This window comes from Pteropus alecto, unplaced genomic scaffold, assembly GCF_000325575.1.
Source record: "Pteropus alecto unplaced genomic scaffold, ASM32557v1 scaffold245, whole genome shotgun sequence".
Classification (NCBI taxonomy): domain Eukaryota; kingdom Metazoa; phylum Chordata; class Mammalia; order Chiroptera; family Pteropodidae; genus Pteropus; species Pteropus alecto.
Genome location: NW_006436669.1, coordinates 372,820 through 390,598, shown reverse-complemented (window position 1 = coordinate 390,598; position 17,779 = coordinate 372,820). Strand labels below are relative to the sequence as shown.

General features: G+C 32.2%; 1 protein-coding gene across 1 annotated transcript in view; it reads right to left on the bottom strand.

Moving 5' to 3' along the window:
- Window positions 1–17,779, bottom strand: part of LRRC63 (leucine rich repeat containing 63) — a 78,151-nt gene that overhangs the window by 43,119 nt on the left and 17,253 nt on the right. The window contains exons 4-5 of the mRNA XM_025047948.1: window positions 16,638–16,798; window positions 3,990–4,088 (exon numbers count right to left, since the gene is read on the bottom strand). Of these exons, the coding sequence (XP_024903716.1) occupies window positions 3,990–4,088; window positions 16,638–16,798 (260 nt within the window). The remainder of the gene's footprint in view (window positions 1–3,989; window positions 4,089–16,637; window positions 16,799–17,779) is intronic.

Sequence of the window (17,779 nt, the reverse complement as noted above, 5' to 3'; positions counted from 1 at the left end):
ATGTCCTGGCCACTGTGGATGATGCTTCTATGAACATTGGTATGCAAATATCTTTTCGGATATGGGTTTTCAAGTCTTTGGGGTAAATACCCAGTAGAAGAATTGCTGGATCATATGGTAGGTCAATTCTTAGTTATTTGAGGAACCTCCATACTGTTTTCCATAGCGGCTGTACCAATTTTCAGTCCCACCAGCAGCGTATGAGAGTTTCTTTTTCTTTGCATCCTCTCCAACATTTGTTATGACTTGTCCTGTTGATTACAGCTATTCTAACAGGTATCTCATTGTGGTTTTAATTGGCATTTCCCTAATAGCTAGCGATGTTGAGCATCTTTTCATATGTTTGTTGGCCATTTGTATGTCCTCCAGGGAGAAGTGTCTGTTCAGGTCCTCTGTCCATTTTTGATTGGATCATTTGTTTTTCTGTTGTTATTGAGTTGTATGAGCAATTTGGTGTTTTGTTTTGTTTTGTTTTGGTTTGTTTTTAGATATTAGGCCCTTATCAGAAGTGTTGCTTGCAAATATATTTTCCCATTCGGATGGTTGTCTCTTTACCTTGTTGACGGTTTCTTTTGCTGTGCAGAACTTTTTCAGTTTGATGCAGACTCATTCATTTATTTTCACTTTTACTTCCTTTGCCTTTGAGATCAGATTCATAAAATCCTCTTCAAGTCCAAGGTCTTTGAGTTTAGTTCCTATGTTTTCTTCTATGCATTTTATTGTTTCAGATCTTATATTCAGGTACCTTAATCCATTTTGAGTTAATTTTGGTGTGTGGTGATAGACAACAGTCTAGTTTCATTCTTTTGCAGATGGCTTTCCAGTTTTCCCAGCATCATTTATTGAAGAGGCTTTCCTTCTTTCTCCATTGTATGTTTTTGGCTTTTTTGTCAAAAATTACTTGCCCATATCAATATGAGTTTATTTCTGGACTCTCGATTCTGTTCTACTGGTACATGTGTCTGTTTTTCTGCCAATATCATGCCGTTTTGATTACTGCCACTTTCGCCATATAATTTGAAGTTGAGCAGAGTGATGCCTCCAGCCCCATTACTTTTTCTCAGGATGGATTAGGTAGTTCGAGGTCTTTTGTGCTTCCATACTAATCTGATAATTTTTTCGTTCTATTTCTTTAACAAATTTCTTTAGGTTTTTCTATATGGAGAATCATGTCATCCCTAAATAGTGACCATTTGACTGCATAGAGCTCACTGCTCTGTCAGGCAGGGCTGTTCGGGGAACTCACCCCTCTTTCCCCCTTTCATGGAGCTAAGGCTGTGAGAGGCTTGTTTGTCTCTCCTAGTCTGATGACTAACTCCCAGGGTTCTGACCTGTGGTACCTCTTATGCGCGGGTCCCACACTCAGATGTGAGGGTGTGCAGTTTGGGTTTTTTTGTTGAGTTTTAGATGTTCAGCTTATTGTTGCTTCAAGGAGAGAGATCGGGGAATGTCTCTCACTCCATCATGCTTCTGATGTCACTCTATTTTTCTTTTTTAATGTAGGCATTTATAGCTATAAATTTCCTTCTGGAAACTGCTATAGATGTATCTCATAAATTTTGGAATGTTATCTTTTGATTTTTATTCATCTCAGAGTATTTTCTAATTTGTCCTGATTTCTTTATTGAATTATCGGTTATTTAAGTGTGTGGCTTAATTTCCATACATTTTCAAATTTCTTTCAGTTATTGATTTTTAATTACATTCCACTATAGCCAAACATATTTCTGTGATTTTCATTTCTTTTAGATATATTGGGACTTATTTTGTGGCCTAACATATGTCCTGGAAAATGCTTTATGTGAATTTGAGAATTATGTATTCTTGTGCTATTTGTTGGAGTTTCCCATGGACGTCTGTTAAGTGTATGTCTTTTATAGTGTTTTTCAAGTCTTCCATTTCTCTCTTGATTTTCTGCTTTATTGTTCTATGCATTATTGTATTGGGGGTATTGAAGTACACAACTATTAGTACTGAATCTTCTATTTCTTCCTTTAATTCATTCAGTTTTTGCTTCATATACTTGAGGATATATACATATATATGTTATATTATCATGATAATTTTGCAAAATGTCCCTCTTTAGCTGTAGTAACCTTTCTGTATTAACATTCATTTTGTCTGATATTAGTCTAGTCACTCTAGTTTTCTTATGGTTGCTGTTTGCATTATATGTATTTTTATACTATTAACTTTGACCTCTTTATATTTTTTTATCTTAAGTGTATCTTCTATAGACAGCATATCATTGGGGCTTGTTTTTATATTAAGTCTGACAATCTGTGTCTTTGGGTTGTTTGATGTGTTCATATTTATTGTTATTATTGACAAAGTTGGATTTACACCTCCATTTTACATATAAGACATATAGTTTTCTATATGTCTTATGTCTTATTTGCTCCTTTATTGCATTCTTTTGCATCAACTGAATATTTGCTAGTATAGTATTTAAATTTAATAATTTTTCACTATATTCTCTTAAATTAATTTCTTAAGTGATTGCTTTAGGGGTTGTAATATATATCTTAATTTATAAGAATTTTCTTCATATTTACACTAACTTAATTCCAGTGAGATATGAAAATGTGCCTAAATGCCTCTATTCCTTCTTCTTTTTTTTGCTCTATAATTGTTATATGTATTACATCCATATATGTTACAGACCTAACAATACATTATTATAATTAATACTATATACAATTTATGTCTTTTAAAGAAGCTGAGAGAAAGAAGACCAAAATATGTATTTACAGAGTTTTTATATTAACCTTTTTATTTACCATTTTTGCTTCTAACTTTTCCTGTCATAAACTATTTTAGTAGATTCTCCTCTGCCTGAATCTATCATCTTGAGTTTTCGTGAAACTTGTAATAATTCTGATCACCACACTTATGCCAACCTCTGATCCTCTATTGATTTTATTTACATTATATTGATAACTAGGCATCATTAGCCTACCCACAGTACAGCCTTTCCAAGCCTGGACATTACTATCTTTGTTGGAATATTTTATCTATAGCTATACAACACAGATATACATTTTAGTGGCAATTTTTATTGATTTCTATCACTTTAATAAAATGGGCACTCAAAATTTTATATCTGAAGATCTCCCTTATCAGCAATTGCTTTATATATTCTTTTTTAGTGGATAGGGTATGTTTGGAGATATACACCCTCATCACAACTATTTAGAAGAAAGTTAAAATTAACATGAAGAACTAAGATATCTATATTCCTTTGGAATTCTTGTCAATTTGTCTTAGTCAAATTGATAAAACTGTTGTTATATTTTAGAAAATAAAAAGTAACTCTTCTAGTGAAAATAAAAACATAATACTATAGAGAAATTATGTAAGATATGTTTTCAATATTATATGTTTAAAATAGAAAGTAAGTCAATTTACTAAAAAGCAATTCACTAAAATTCAACATTCAGGAAGTCAATTCACAAAACAACCAATTACCCAGTGACCAATGAAGAAATGACTAAAGACACTGACAACATAATCTATCCTAAGTACTCATAATGACTCATTTATTTAAAATGACTCTGAATTAGCTCATTCCAAGCCTGATTATCTGATATGTTTTATTATGCAGAATATCCTATTTTAACCTATAATAATTAAAACCTGTTACAGCATCATATTACCTAGTCACTAAACTTTGTTTTTAAAACGTCTGATTAACACGTAGATAAGGTTTATTTTAGGTTTTATTCAGTTAGAAGAATAAATAATTTTATAAACATTGTACAATTATGAGGACATATTTGAGAGCCTGACTATAGCACGATCTTTGAGTATTATGTCATAGGACTTTCTAAGAAATATGCATGATACTTTTGTCATTTCTGAAAATAAGCCTTTTGGGCTTATTTATATTTACTTTATAGTAACTCAAGCATATCATGCATCTATTTTTGTTATAATTATTATTCATAATAAGAAATTATTCCTATATATAATAATAAGAATGAACTTACCTCTGTGGGAAAGGAACTGATATCATTAAATGATAAGTTAAGATATATCAATTGAAAAGCCAAAGGTGTTAAGTCTGGACAATTCATGATAAAAAAGCCCTAAAAGAAAGTGACAAGAGATAAGAGGTTAATCATTAACAATGCAGAAAATATTTTATACAAGAGTGAAAAAAAAAATAGCACATATTCTGAGTGATAATGTTTGTTTTTTGTCAATGTACTAATAAGCCTATCTTCATCTTCCATTAATTTATTTTAGTCTATCATGATAATTTCTTAAATATATAAAGGATAGAAATAAAATAGAAACACTACTAAGTACTTATGTATGTAATAAATATAGTGATATTTGTGTGACAGGCATTATTTTCAATTAATAACAAGCAAACATTTTATTGAGTATCTACTACATGCTGAAATATATATAATTAAATATATTTTATATTTAATTATGGGTTTTTTAATGTCTCTACTTCTATATCTTTTTACCCCCTGGATTTTTTAATGTCTCTACTTCTATCTCTGTTATCTTTCTATTAACCTGATATCTATCTAAAACTTCTAGCTTAAATATACCCATTTCTGAAAGAGGAAAACTTGTTATGGACTAAATGTGACCTCCAAAATTCGTACTTTGAAACCCTAATCCCATTGTGATGGCTCTTGGAGGTGAGGCCTTTGGGAAGTAATTATGATAAAATGTGGTCTTAAGAGTGGAGCCCTGATGAAGAAGTTAGTGCCTTCATAAGAAGAGGAGGGACCAGAGCGCTCTCTCTCTCTCTCTCTCTCTCTCTCTCTGCCATATGCAAATACAACAAGAAGAGAGTTGTGAACAAAAGAACTATCACTAGGACCCAAATCAGCTGACATCTCAATCTTAAACTTTCTCACTGCCAGAACTGTGATAAATAAATGTTGTTTAAGCCACTCAATCTATGGCATGTTGTCACAGCAGACTGAATTGACTAAAATATGACTGATGCCCCTTGAATCTTTAATGCTCCAGGATAGTGGGCACATGTGTTTCTTAAGGATCATAGAATCACTGGTGGATTAGCTCACTGAATGAATCAAGGAACTCTAATTATGGAGGATCACTTCAGCTTGCAGTGAAAGGAAGTGTTGCTGTCACTGCATTAGGTTATGGTATGTACTACATAAGAATAAAAAGGTTCATGGCTCAAGAATCTTGTAACTGACAGTACTGGTTTCAAGACTAACCTTTTAATAAAGTATTAATATTTTTTAAATGTCTATATGTTAGCAGTAGACAAAAGTAGATGTTCTTTCCTTCTGTTATTAAACATTTTTCTCTTCTCTGCAGAGCTAGTGGTACACTAAATTATGTAGCAGAAATGTGTCTATTACAATCTCTATTCATTACTATGCTCACATAACTAATGCCTTCACATTTCCTTCTGCCTGCAAAGTTCTTCCTTCATCTATTGCCATGAATTACCTTCCCACTTCATTTGGCAACCTGCTTAGAGTCAGCTGCTAAGTCTTTTGACCAGAGAGGCCTTTCCCGACCAACCTATCCTAAATAGCAATCTCTCAAACCATTGTTCCACTAGTGCCTTCCTGATTCTCCACTTGCTTTATTTTTTCATAACTCATTACCATAGGATAGATTCTTTATAAATATATGTGTATATGGCCTCACCCTGCTAAAATGCATAAGCTCCATGAAATAGCCATTTTTCTGTTTTGCACACTGATACATAGTAAGATACATAGTTCTATCAGTGGTACATAGTGGGTTCTTAATAAATATCGGCAAAATAAATGCATATCCAGTACCTTCACCTTGTTTCATAGAATCTCAGGGACCTACTGTGGCTATGCCATAAGGCCTGCCCAACACAGGTACCCTGGGATCTCTCTTTTACCATTCCATCATAAAATCTGTTTGCTGAGGTAATCATGGAAGGGATAAGTGAAGACCTAAGTAATACTAATAATGTGGAGTTTTTCTCAATCTCTTAAATTGCTCAAGCAGTCTTTAAGCACTTATGCACTGAGTCTGTATTATATTAATCAGTAATTTTTTTTTGTATAAATTTTTGTTTATACAAAATTGGTTTCTTTAATAAGCCTCTGAGATCGACTAGGAATGACAAATTTTCATTCCTTTATATCATCCTACAGAGCTCAGGATCCTACTCTGGAGTCAAATATTTTTAAAAATAGTAACAATGGCTGTGGAAATAATTTTTTTTTCCTAGATCCTCTCAACTTTTAAAAAGTTATGTTCTTCATCCATTTAAAGAAGGGATTAGCAAACTACAGTCTGCCACTTGTTTTTCTCCATAAAGTTTTTTGAAATACAGCCATGCTCATAAGTTTAGGTATTAAATATGGCTATTCTTACACTATACAACACAGTTGAGTAGTTGTGACAGAGAACATGCAGCCCTCAAAGTCTAAAATTTTATTATCTATCCCTTTGCAGAAAAAGCTTGCCAACCTTTCATTTAAAGTAATTTACTTCAAAACCAGATAATTTGATTTTTTTCACTTCTACTAATGGTCACTGACCTTGTTTCAAACCAACTCTCCCACTAAAACCAAAAAGAAAAACAAACAATACAACAAGGCTTGGAGTAATTACCAAGATAGCTAGCCAAAATTTCAGAGAAAAGAGACTCTCACAGTGATAAAACACAACACTCAATACTATTTTTCTCCAAAAGTCATTTGCTTAATCCAAAGCTGTGGCCAAGAAGCTGCGTAGAACTATAACCAGTCTCATAGGGCCAGGGAGACAATAATGAGAATTCAGGGCTGACCAAGGCGGAGGGTCTACAGATTTGGTATGAGGCAGCTAAAAGGCTACAGCAGAAAATATTAACAGGGAAGTTCTACAAAGGCAGAAGTCCAGCATTAAACCAGCTTATTCTCTGATCAAATTAAGGTGAATGTCCCCTAGCTTCTCTGCCAGACAGAAGCAACAATAAAAATTCTCCGGAAGAAGGTAACATAATCCAGGGCCTCAAAGTATCTTTACACAACATCTACTATGCAATCAAAAATAAAAAGACATGCAACAAGATAATAATTGGACAAAAATCAAGAGAAATGATAGATCATAGACACATGCCTAGAGAGAATCCACATATTGGATATATCAGAGATGTGTTAAAAATAACTGTGATTAATAGGCTCAAGAGATTAAATTATAAAGATATATTATAAAATAAAAATTTAAACAATAAAAATATTTAAATAGAAATTTATATTATAAAATAACAAAAATCAAGGACATAGCAAATTTCACAAAATTAAAAAGAGAATAATTGAATTAGAATTTAGGTAAGAAGAAAATACCCAGAATAAAGCAGGGAGAGTAAAAGGGATGGAAAATACAGAAAAGAGAGTAAGAGATAAATGGGACAGTATGGTAAGGTCTAAGATACATGCATTTGGTTTTCAATAAGAAGAGGACATGAATAATGGGGTAGGGGCAATATCTGAAGAGATACTGAAAAAAATCTGCCAGAGCTGATAAGAGATATAAAGTCATACATTCAAAAAGTGCTATGAACCATAGAAAAATAAATATTTTAAAAACTACACTTAGGCTCATCATAGTAAAATTGCTTAAATTCAGACAAAGAGGAAATCTTAAAATCAGCCCAACATAATCAATCATTACCTGAGTTAGGCAAGGAAGAAATATACACTTGAGAAAATTCCAGTTAGGGTTACAGAACCCAAATAATGTGAGGAGAGTGTCATCATAGGAGAGTTTCTCAGATAACAAGCAAGGAAAGGAGGGAGTATACATAGGTGAAGGGATGACAGCAGAAAAGCCAGTTTGGTTACATATCGGTTGAATAAGTACAAAAAAGTATGGAAAATGAGAGCCAAATTTCTTACTATTGGAGTTGTATATTTAACAGGGAGAAAAATTAGAATGACTCTTGTAGTGTTAGATTAGAATTAGATGTATTGATACAAATTCAGTTTTCAGTATGTGTGTGTGTGTGTGTGTGTGTGTGTGTACGTTTGTGTACGTGCTTGTGCGCAAATCTATTACCTAGCTTTTTTCACTTAAAGAGTCTATAATATCTTAATCTCAGTGCACATCTAATGTCTAGGTCTTGGCTTTCCCACTAAAAATAACCACAGGTCCTAAGAGAATAGAAGATTCCAGGACTGGGGCAGGGCGAGTACAGGATAAATCTGGAAGAATGATGGAGATATGTGAATAGGACAAAGAAATCAATTTGGTTGCACTTTTACTAATGAAATCTGGGGCAACTTGAGAATAAAAATAAATAATGATATAACCAAATAAAAGTGATGTTAATTAATTAATTAATTGAAAGTTTAATGAGAAATAGAATTATTTGCATAGTTTTAAAGTATCACAATATACTTATTAAATACAAAGAGAAAATAGTAATAGTGGAGAAATTCTGAAGAAATCATGTACTATGTGATAAGATAGAATGAGAAAAAGCTTTTAAGATATTAATGCCAAGGTGAATAACCTATCTCTAATCATGAGAAAATATAAAATAAGCCCTCGGTAATGGACATTTTACAAAATAACTGGCCTGTAATCTTCAAAAGTTTCAATCGTGAAAGTCAGAGAAAGCTGGAAACATACCAGCTTGAAAGAAACTAAAACTACCATATACAACATGTGACTCTGGATTGGATCTTTTGTTATAAAGAACATTAGGTAAATCAGCAAAATTTGATTGAGTTCTCTTGTCTGGATACAGTAATGAATCAATATTAATTTCCTGATTTTGAGGGTCTGGTCTGTGGTTATATATGTAGGAGACTTACCTTGCTTACAGGGAATATGCACTAAAGTATTCAGGGATAATGAAGCAACCGTGGGGGATGCAGTTAAAGGCAAGACTGCAAGTGAATTTATGGACTTAATTATATAAATAAGAAAAAGAAAGGCTGTAACTTAGTGATGCCCATATTAATATGGGCATCTGTTGAAGTCTTTTACTTTTTAAAAAATTATTTGAAAGGCAGAATTCTAAGTGGTCCCCGGGAATTTGTCCCCTGATAACACTCCTGTGCCTATTTTTAAAATATTGACTTTGTTTTCAACAGCCATGATAAATTTACTTATTACTAGGATTTCTTTTTTGAGATTCCTTAAGATTGTCCACATGTACAATCATGTTGTCTGATAACGAGGAAAGCTTTACTTCTTCCTTTCCAATCATCATGCCTTTTTCTTCCTTACCTTAATTGGTTAGAACTTTCATTACAATGTAGAATAAAAGTGAAGGGAAAATTTTTCTTGCCTTGCTCCCAATCTTAGGGAGAAAGTATTCAATTTTTATAAATTACATATGATGCTGGTTGCAGATTTTTTATAGACATCCTTTATTTGATTATAAAAGTTTTATTTTAATCCTAGCTTACTTAGATATTTTTTAAAAAACCTTAAATGGGTTTTGAATTTTGTCAAGTTTTTGTATCTATTGAGTGATATTGTTGAGAATAAACATTGATTTTCCAATATTAAAACAACTTTGAATTTCTTGAGAAAGCTTCACTTGGTCATGATACATTACTCTTTATTTTTAATTTTTGATATTGTTGGATTTGATTTGCTAATATTTTGTTAAGAATCTTTGCATTTAGATTTATGAAAAATAATTTCAAAATTGGTCTATAATTTTCCTTTCTTATACATGTCAGGCTTTGTTATGAGAGTTGTACATGCATCATAAATGAGTTAGCAGGTGTTCCTCCAGCTTTACTTTCCTAAGGATTGATGTCAAATGGTTTTTCTTCCTTACATGTTTGAGTTACCAGTGAAGTATGATGTTCTTGGAGCTTTCTCTGTGCAAAAGCTCTTAATGAAAATTTCAATTAGTTTTGTTTTTTTGTTTTGTTTTTTTACAGGTGCAAGACTGATATTTTATTTCTTCTTGTCCCTGTTTCAGCAAGTTGTGTTTTTCAAGGAATGTTTCCATTTAATCAAAGTTGTTGCATTTATTAGGAAAATGTCCTTAATATTTCATTATTTTCTATTTTAATGTCTGTAGGAAATACAGTAACTTCCCTTTTTAAAATAGAATTTAGTATTTAGAGTTTTCTTTCTTTTTTCATTAATCAATCATATTCTGGATTTAGTGATTTAGTTAATCTTTTCAAAGTGCCAAGTTTTTATTTCATTGATTTTTCTCTATGTTTTACATTTTCTAGTTCTTTGATTTTTATTCTTATTTTCATTTCCCTTTTACTTTGAGTTTAATTTGCTTTTTTTCCTGCCTTCTTAAGATGGAATCATAGATTATTGATTTTTTTAGACATTTCTTCTTTTCTAATATATTTGTTTAAGTCTATAAATTTCCCGTTAAATACTCCTTTAGCTGTCTTACAAGTTCTGATATACTGTGTCTTTATTCAGTTTGAAATATTTCTAATTTCCTTTGTGTTCTCTTAATCTTTTTGTTATTGGCGTGTTGTTTAATTTCCAAATATTTAGTACTTTTCTAGGAATCTTACAGTTCTGGGCTCCTATTTTAATTCTGCAATATTTCAATCTTTTGAAATTTACTGAGACATGTTGTATGGCTCCACATATATTCTATCTCGAGATTGTTCCACATTCACCTAAAAAACAGTGTATATTCCACAGTTGTCTGGTGTAGGGTTCCATAAATATTAACCGGGTCTAGTTGGTTAACTCAATTATTTCGGGTCTTAATTTTTATTGAAATTGTTTTTGACTACTTGTGCAGCAATTCTTGTATCACTAATTGCCACAAGAATTGTGAATTGGTCTATTTCTCACTTTAGGTCTGTCAGTTTTGCTTTATGAATTTTGAAGCATTCTGACCACATTTATCCACATTTAGATTATCATATCTTCTTAATTAAATGATCCTTTAGACATTTTGAAATTTCTTTCTTTATATTTCATAATACTCTTTGTCTTTAGTGTTATCTTATACTTTGATAATATAGTCATAACAGCTTTATAATGCTTGGCGTTATCTTTTACCACAATTTTACTTTTAACTATCATTGTCTTTACATTTATAGTATACACCTTGTAAATAACTTAAAATTGGGTCATACTTTTTTATCCAGTTTCACAATCTATTTTTACTGGAATGTTTAGCCTATTTATATTTAATATGATTATTAATACGTTTAGATTTCAGTTTAACATTTTGATGCTTGTTTTCTATTTCCTTATCTATTCTTTTATTGTTTTTTATCATAAAGTATTTTTGAAGATTTCATTTTATTTCTTTTATTTTTTAATTATGCTTGTTTTTTAAAAGTGTTTTTTTAAAGATCTCTCTATGTACCTTCACAAACAACCTTCAAATAATATTCTACTGCTTCACGAATAAAGAACCTTATAATAGAAACATACATTTAGCCCCTCCCAAGCCTTTGTAATCCTGTTGCCAAACATTTTATTTTTATATTGGCTATAACCCCCACAATATATTGTTAATCAGCACTCTTATAAAGAGATTTAATGATTGTTTTACTAGGTACTTTATATTTATTTAATGATGTATTTACCATTTACGTACTATTTACAGTCCCATTTATTCTTTCCTGCGGAACCAGGTTTCTATCTAATATCATTTCCCTTTAGTTTTTTGTTTTGTTTTGTTTTGTTTGTTTTTTAACATTTTAGTAGAAATTTGCTGCAGATAAAACCTCTCAGCTTTTCTTTGTCTGAAAATGTCTTTTACACATTCATCTTTGAAGAATATTTTTTCTGGCTGTAGAATTCTGGGTTGAGGCACTTTTTTTTTTAAGTACTTAACACTGTTATTCCATTGTTTCCTGGCTTTCCTTGTTTCTAATAAGAAGTCTGTCATTATTTGTATCATTACCCTCTGGTACATATCTTTCTATTCTAGTCACCTTTAGAAATGTTTTCTTTACCTTCAGTTTTCTGTACTTCAAGTATGGCTGCCTAGTGGCCATCTGCTTTGTATTTATCTTGTTCAGCATTCACTAAGGTTCTCTGATCTGTGGGTTATTATATTTGATCAGTATTAGAAAATGTATAGTCATTGTTGCCTCAAGTGTTTGTTCTACCACAATTTTCTCTTCTTCTATGATTACACTTATAAGTATGGTATGTAATTATATGTATGGTATACCAATCACATAGATTTGATATTGTTCTACTGTTCTTAGATGTTCTGCTTCTTGTGTTTTTTTGGTCTTTCTTCTATTCATGTTATAGTCAGGATAATTTTAATTACCTATTTTATATTCACTGATTTTTTTCCTTTGTTGTGTGGCAAATATAATAGTCTCAAAATAATAGTAGTTTCACTAGAAATAGTTTACACTCACATTTGAACTTTTGTACTTGGACTATGTCCTCACTAAGAAAGTATGGTCAAAATGTTTTATAGTCACTTGACATAATTGTTATTTATGTGGTAATTTTTCAACCTTCACTATAGGTAGGCTTATTTATTTCATTTAGAACACACAGCATCAGTATAAAAATTTTAAAATATTTAGGTAATGATTTATTTGCTTTTTGCTTTAATTTTATTTTTAATTATTAAAAAAATTTACACTGTTGTATATGGTAGTTCTAAAGTCAAAATTATAAAATGAAGATTATTCAAAGGAATTTCATTTTCATCTCTGTTCTATTCACACAATTTCTTCCCCATCCATATATGCATATTTTTAATATTTTTCTTTTCTTTTGCCATTTTTGGTTAAAGTTATTCCCTCCCGACTTTTAAAAATAAAGTGTTGCCTACCATAAACATTGTGTCATACATTGTTATTTTAACTTAACAATATATTATGAAGAATGCTTCAGAGAAGTATATATAGCCCTTTCACACTCCTTTTATATTTTTCCCTCTTATAGCTCTCTCCTTTGTATAGAAATACCATAGTTCTCTCAACCAGTTCCCTACTTATGACCATTTGGGTTGATTTCAATCTTTTGCTATTACAAATAATGATGCAATAAATGATCTATTCGTATATCATTTTATACTTTGCCAGTATAATGAGTGTTGGCTAGGTGAAAAGGTGAATGCATATGTAAATTTGATAACTGTCCTACCTTCTCTCTATAGGAATGCACTATTCTGTATTCTTCCCAACAATATTACAACTTCACCAATAAGATATGCTGTCAAACCTTTTCCAATTTGTTGAGAGAAATTGTATCTCTGTGTAGTTTTAAATTGCATCGAGGTTAAGTATCTTTTCGTATTTATAAATGTCATTTGTTATCTCTGTTTCAATGATTTATCTGTTTATATATTTTGTCCATTTTTTCTGCTGGATGTTATTGTAAATGGAATTATTTTTTTAATTTCCTTTCAGACTGTTCATTGTTGGTATATAGGAACACAACTGCTTTTTGTTAATCTTATACTCTGAAACTTTGTTGAATTTGTTAGCTATGGTAGCTTTCTTGTAGATTCATTGAGGTTTTCTACATTTGGTATATGACATCTGCATATAGATATAGTTTTCTTTCTTTCTCTCCAATTTGGATGCCTGTTTTTGTTTGTTTGTTTTTTGTTTTGTCTAAACGCTCTTGCTATAACTTTCAGTTCAATCTTGTATAGCAGTGGTGAAAGCATTCTTTTTTGTTTTGTTCCTAATTTTAGGTGGAAAGCTTTTAGTCTTTCATCATTGAACTGTGGATTTTCCTGTTGCTATTTTTATGAGTGGTTTCTTTTTTTATCATGAAAAATTTGTATTTTGTCAAATGCCTTTTGTGCATTAACTAAGATGACCATGTGTTTTCCCCTTCATTTATTAAGGTACTTGTTACATTGTTTTTCTTATGTCAAACTACCATCTCATTTAAAAAATAAATATCACTTGGTCATCAAGTATGATTCTTTTAATATTTGGGGGGATTCAGTTTGCTAGTATTTTGCTGAGGATTTTTCATGTATATTCACTAGATGTATTGGTCTATGTGGTGTCTTTGTCTTTCTTTGGTATCGAGGTTAAACTGACAGCATAGCATATGTTAGAAGTTGTGATATTTTGATTTATAACAAATAAATATTTGGTTGTTCTTATGTATATTTGATCTTTACTTAAAGTTCTTGGTTCACAGCTCCCTAAACCCTTGGAATTTCCTGAATAATAACAATGGGCACACCTTTTGTCATAATAATTGGTCTCTTGTCTGAAATTGCTTCAGAGCCATAAAGGTGAAATGGGTGTCTTGTTATTCATAATAAGCCCCTTTCTACCACAACTGGGTTTATGTTAATCAAGTGATTTATGGACAGTAACTAAGGATGGGGACTAGTGGCCAGGAGAACCAACCATGTGATTAGAGGGTTAGAACTTTCAGTTCCCATCCACCTACTTCCCAGAAGGGAAGAGGGGTTGGAGACTTAGTTCAATCACCAATGGCCAATTTTTAAATAAATAATGTATATGTAATGAATCCTCCCTAAAAACCAAAACAACAGGGTTTGGAAACTTCTGGGTTGGTGAACATATGGAGATTGCGGGAGAGTGGTACCTGGAGAAGGCATGGAAACTCTGCATTCTTTTTCCATACTTTGCTGGCTATTGATTTGTATCCTTTAATAATCTTTCATAATAAATCAGAAATTTAGTAAGTAAATGGATACCCTGAGTTCTCTACTACATTCTAGCAAGTTAATTAAACCCAAGGAGGAGGTTGTGGGAACCCCAGATTTATAGCCAGGTTGTTGCTAACAACCTGGGCTTGTGATTAGAGTCTGAAGTGGAGGGCGGTCTTGTGGGACTGAGCCCTTTACCTATGGAAACTGATGTTATCTCTAGATAGATAGTGTCAGAATTGAGTTGTATTGTAGGGCATTCAAATGTTGTTCAAGAATTTCTTGGTGGTGCGGGAGCCCTCCACCCATACACACAGAGTGGAATTGGGTCCAGAATACTATTAGAGGTGTCCCCTCTTTTACTTTTCTGGAAGAGTTTGAGAAGTACAGGTGTTAATTTTTCTTTAAATGTTTAGTGGAATTCACCCACGAAGCCATGTAGTCCTGAACTTTTCTTTGTTGGGAGGTTTTCAATTATTTATTCAATCTATTTTAGGTTTGCTCAGATTTCAATTTGCTGCTGAGTCAGTTTTAGTAATTTGTCTTTTTCTAGAAAAAAATTCCATTTCATCTAGGATACTTAATTTGTTAGCATACAATTGTTCATATTATTTTCTTATAATCTCTATCATTTCTATAATGCCAGCAGTAATATTTCCATTTTCACTTCAGATTTCGGTTCTTGCATCTTCTTTTCTTCCATAGTCTAGCTAAACATTTGCCAATTTTATTGATCTTTTCAAAGAACTAACTTTTGGTTTTGTATATTCTCTCTACTGCTTTTCTATCCTCTAGTTTTCTTCTGCTAGTTTTGGGTTTAGTTTGCTCTTTCATTTAAGTTCCTTAAGGTATAAAGTTAATTACTGATTTGAGATCTTTCTTCTCCACATGCCCCTTCTCCACACACACCCATAGCCTCCCCCAACATCAACATCTCACATACCAGTGTACTTGTTATGATCAGTGAACCAACATTAGTACATCATTATTAACCCAAGTCCATAATTTGTTAAGAGTTCAGTGACTTTTCTAAACTATTTTTGTTAAGTCTATATTATTTTTTATGTGGTGTCTTTGAAATTTCTGTTCCTTCAGCTTGTATTCGTTCAGCTGGTGTTTTGACACAGATTTTCTTGAATACAAGAAAAGACAGAGGGAGGGCAGAAGGGAAGAGGGAAGGAGTGTGGAGGAAACAAGACTTCTCTCAGTGTTTTTCAGATTGGCTTTACGCAAGAGCACACCTTCAATGCTTAGCTAAGCCTTTTAACTCTGACTTAATCTTTATTTTCCACTTGTACTGCACCTACAGATCAGCAGAAGTGAAAGCTTAGGGTTTTCTCAGGTATTTTTTGAGATTGCACCCTGCCCTGGATATTCACATAGCTTTCTAAATTCCCTAGTATATACAGGCATTTTTTAATGATTTAATTTCTCAAAGAAAATCTTTTGGCAACTTTTCCTATTTTTGCAATTTTTTATGAGTTTGAATTTATTTCAAAATAAAATTTACTATAAAAGCGGATTTGAAGCCAAAATGTTCTAAGTTCAAAGCCAGGCTCTGCCACTTGCTTGCTGTGTGATCACGTGAAAGTTACGTGAAAGTTCATTGAGTTTCAGTGCTCTCATCTGTAAAGTGAAGATTGTAATACCTACTTTGCTAAATTATAAATTTTAAGAGCAATATTTGCTTTGCACACAGTGGGTGTTTAGTAAGTGGTAACCATTATTATTGTTATTCATCATACTGGGCTTGTGGTCAGTGAAAAGCTAGCCTAGTATGAGATTTGGCACATAGGCCAAAGATTGTTGATAACTTAAAAATATAATAACTCTGAATCTCACATTTCTTATCACACTAGGTAATGGAAAAGGCACTATAATTACTTTGAACATGAGCTGTTTTTAAAAACTGAAATGAAGGCAAACTAGGACAGAGAAGGTTAGAAATGCAATTTGAATGAGTTCTTGGGAAATCTTGATTGCAACAGGAAATATCCTTTTAATACTATAGAAACTAATCTAAGTTAGGAAATCTATAACAAAAATAATGAATAATACAACAGGAAAGTGCCATTAAAAATATCTAGTGTACCTTAAGATTTAGTGCATTTCTTCCATATATTTGACAGTTTACTACAGCCAGGTTGGTCATGGCTGTTATTGTTTCATATCGTGTTGCTGCAACAGTCTTAAAACCTTCACCATGCATGGCGCTTGCCTCTGATTCATCTCTTTTTCTAGATTTAATGAGACCTAAGTAAACAAAACAATACATGAGACAAATGTGTTATCACTTAGAGTGAAATTTAAAATGTACTTATGTTAAGGTAACAGGATATCATAAATAAGTTACTGGTACACATCCTCTTCATAACCTTTACCTACCCAGTCAGTTGGTTCTGTGTATCAAAGTGGGAGTTGTTATTGCTTCTAATATTAGATAGCACAATTGTCTTTCTAAAAGAAAACCATATAATCATATATTTCTACCTGAATAATTTAGATTCTGTCAATCTTAGTCTTTTCTTTTTATCTTATTTGTAAAAAATATTTTTAAAACATTTTTACTGTGAATTACATAAACGTTTCTTGCTTCACAAAACTAATAGAGAACATCGTGTAAGCATAACTCAGATAGGAATCACTTCCCAAGAAGCAACCTTGCATTTTTCCTCTAATAGTACCTTGATGCATAATTCAAAGGCCCAGTGTAATTCAGCTTTTCCTTCAGTCTGAAGACCCCACACAAGAAAAAAACAAAAACCAAATGACTCAAGGGTTAGCCAAACAGAAACAATCTAAATTTACTTTATCGTGTCCCTTGTGGATTTTACCTTCAATGAAAGCTAGCCTGTCCTGGCACCAAGAACACACAGGAGACCCATAGCCTGTCCTTTCCAATACACAGGAGTAATGTCTGAGACACTGAGGTGACTGGGTTGTAAAGCGGACACCCACCTCCTAGGGAATACAAAGCATTTCCACAGCCAAAGTGACACCACCTGTCACAGATCCCTAGAGCCCAAGCAGTGCAGGTAATAGAAAATAAAAATTGCGCTTCAATGCCACCTACTGGAAAACAAAGAAAAGATCTCTACTTATCTGTTAAATAGTGAAGTACAAAATTCTTTAAATTCCCACAAATGCTCAGGCAGAGAAATGATCCATCAAGCACAATGAACACACAATATAACAAGTGAATTCAGAAAAAAAAAATTAAAAATTTCCACAAAA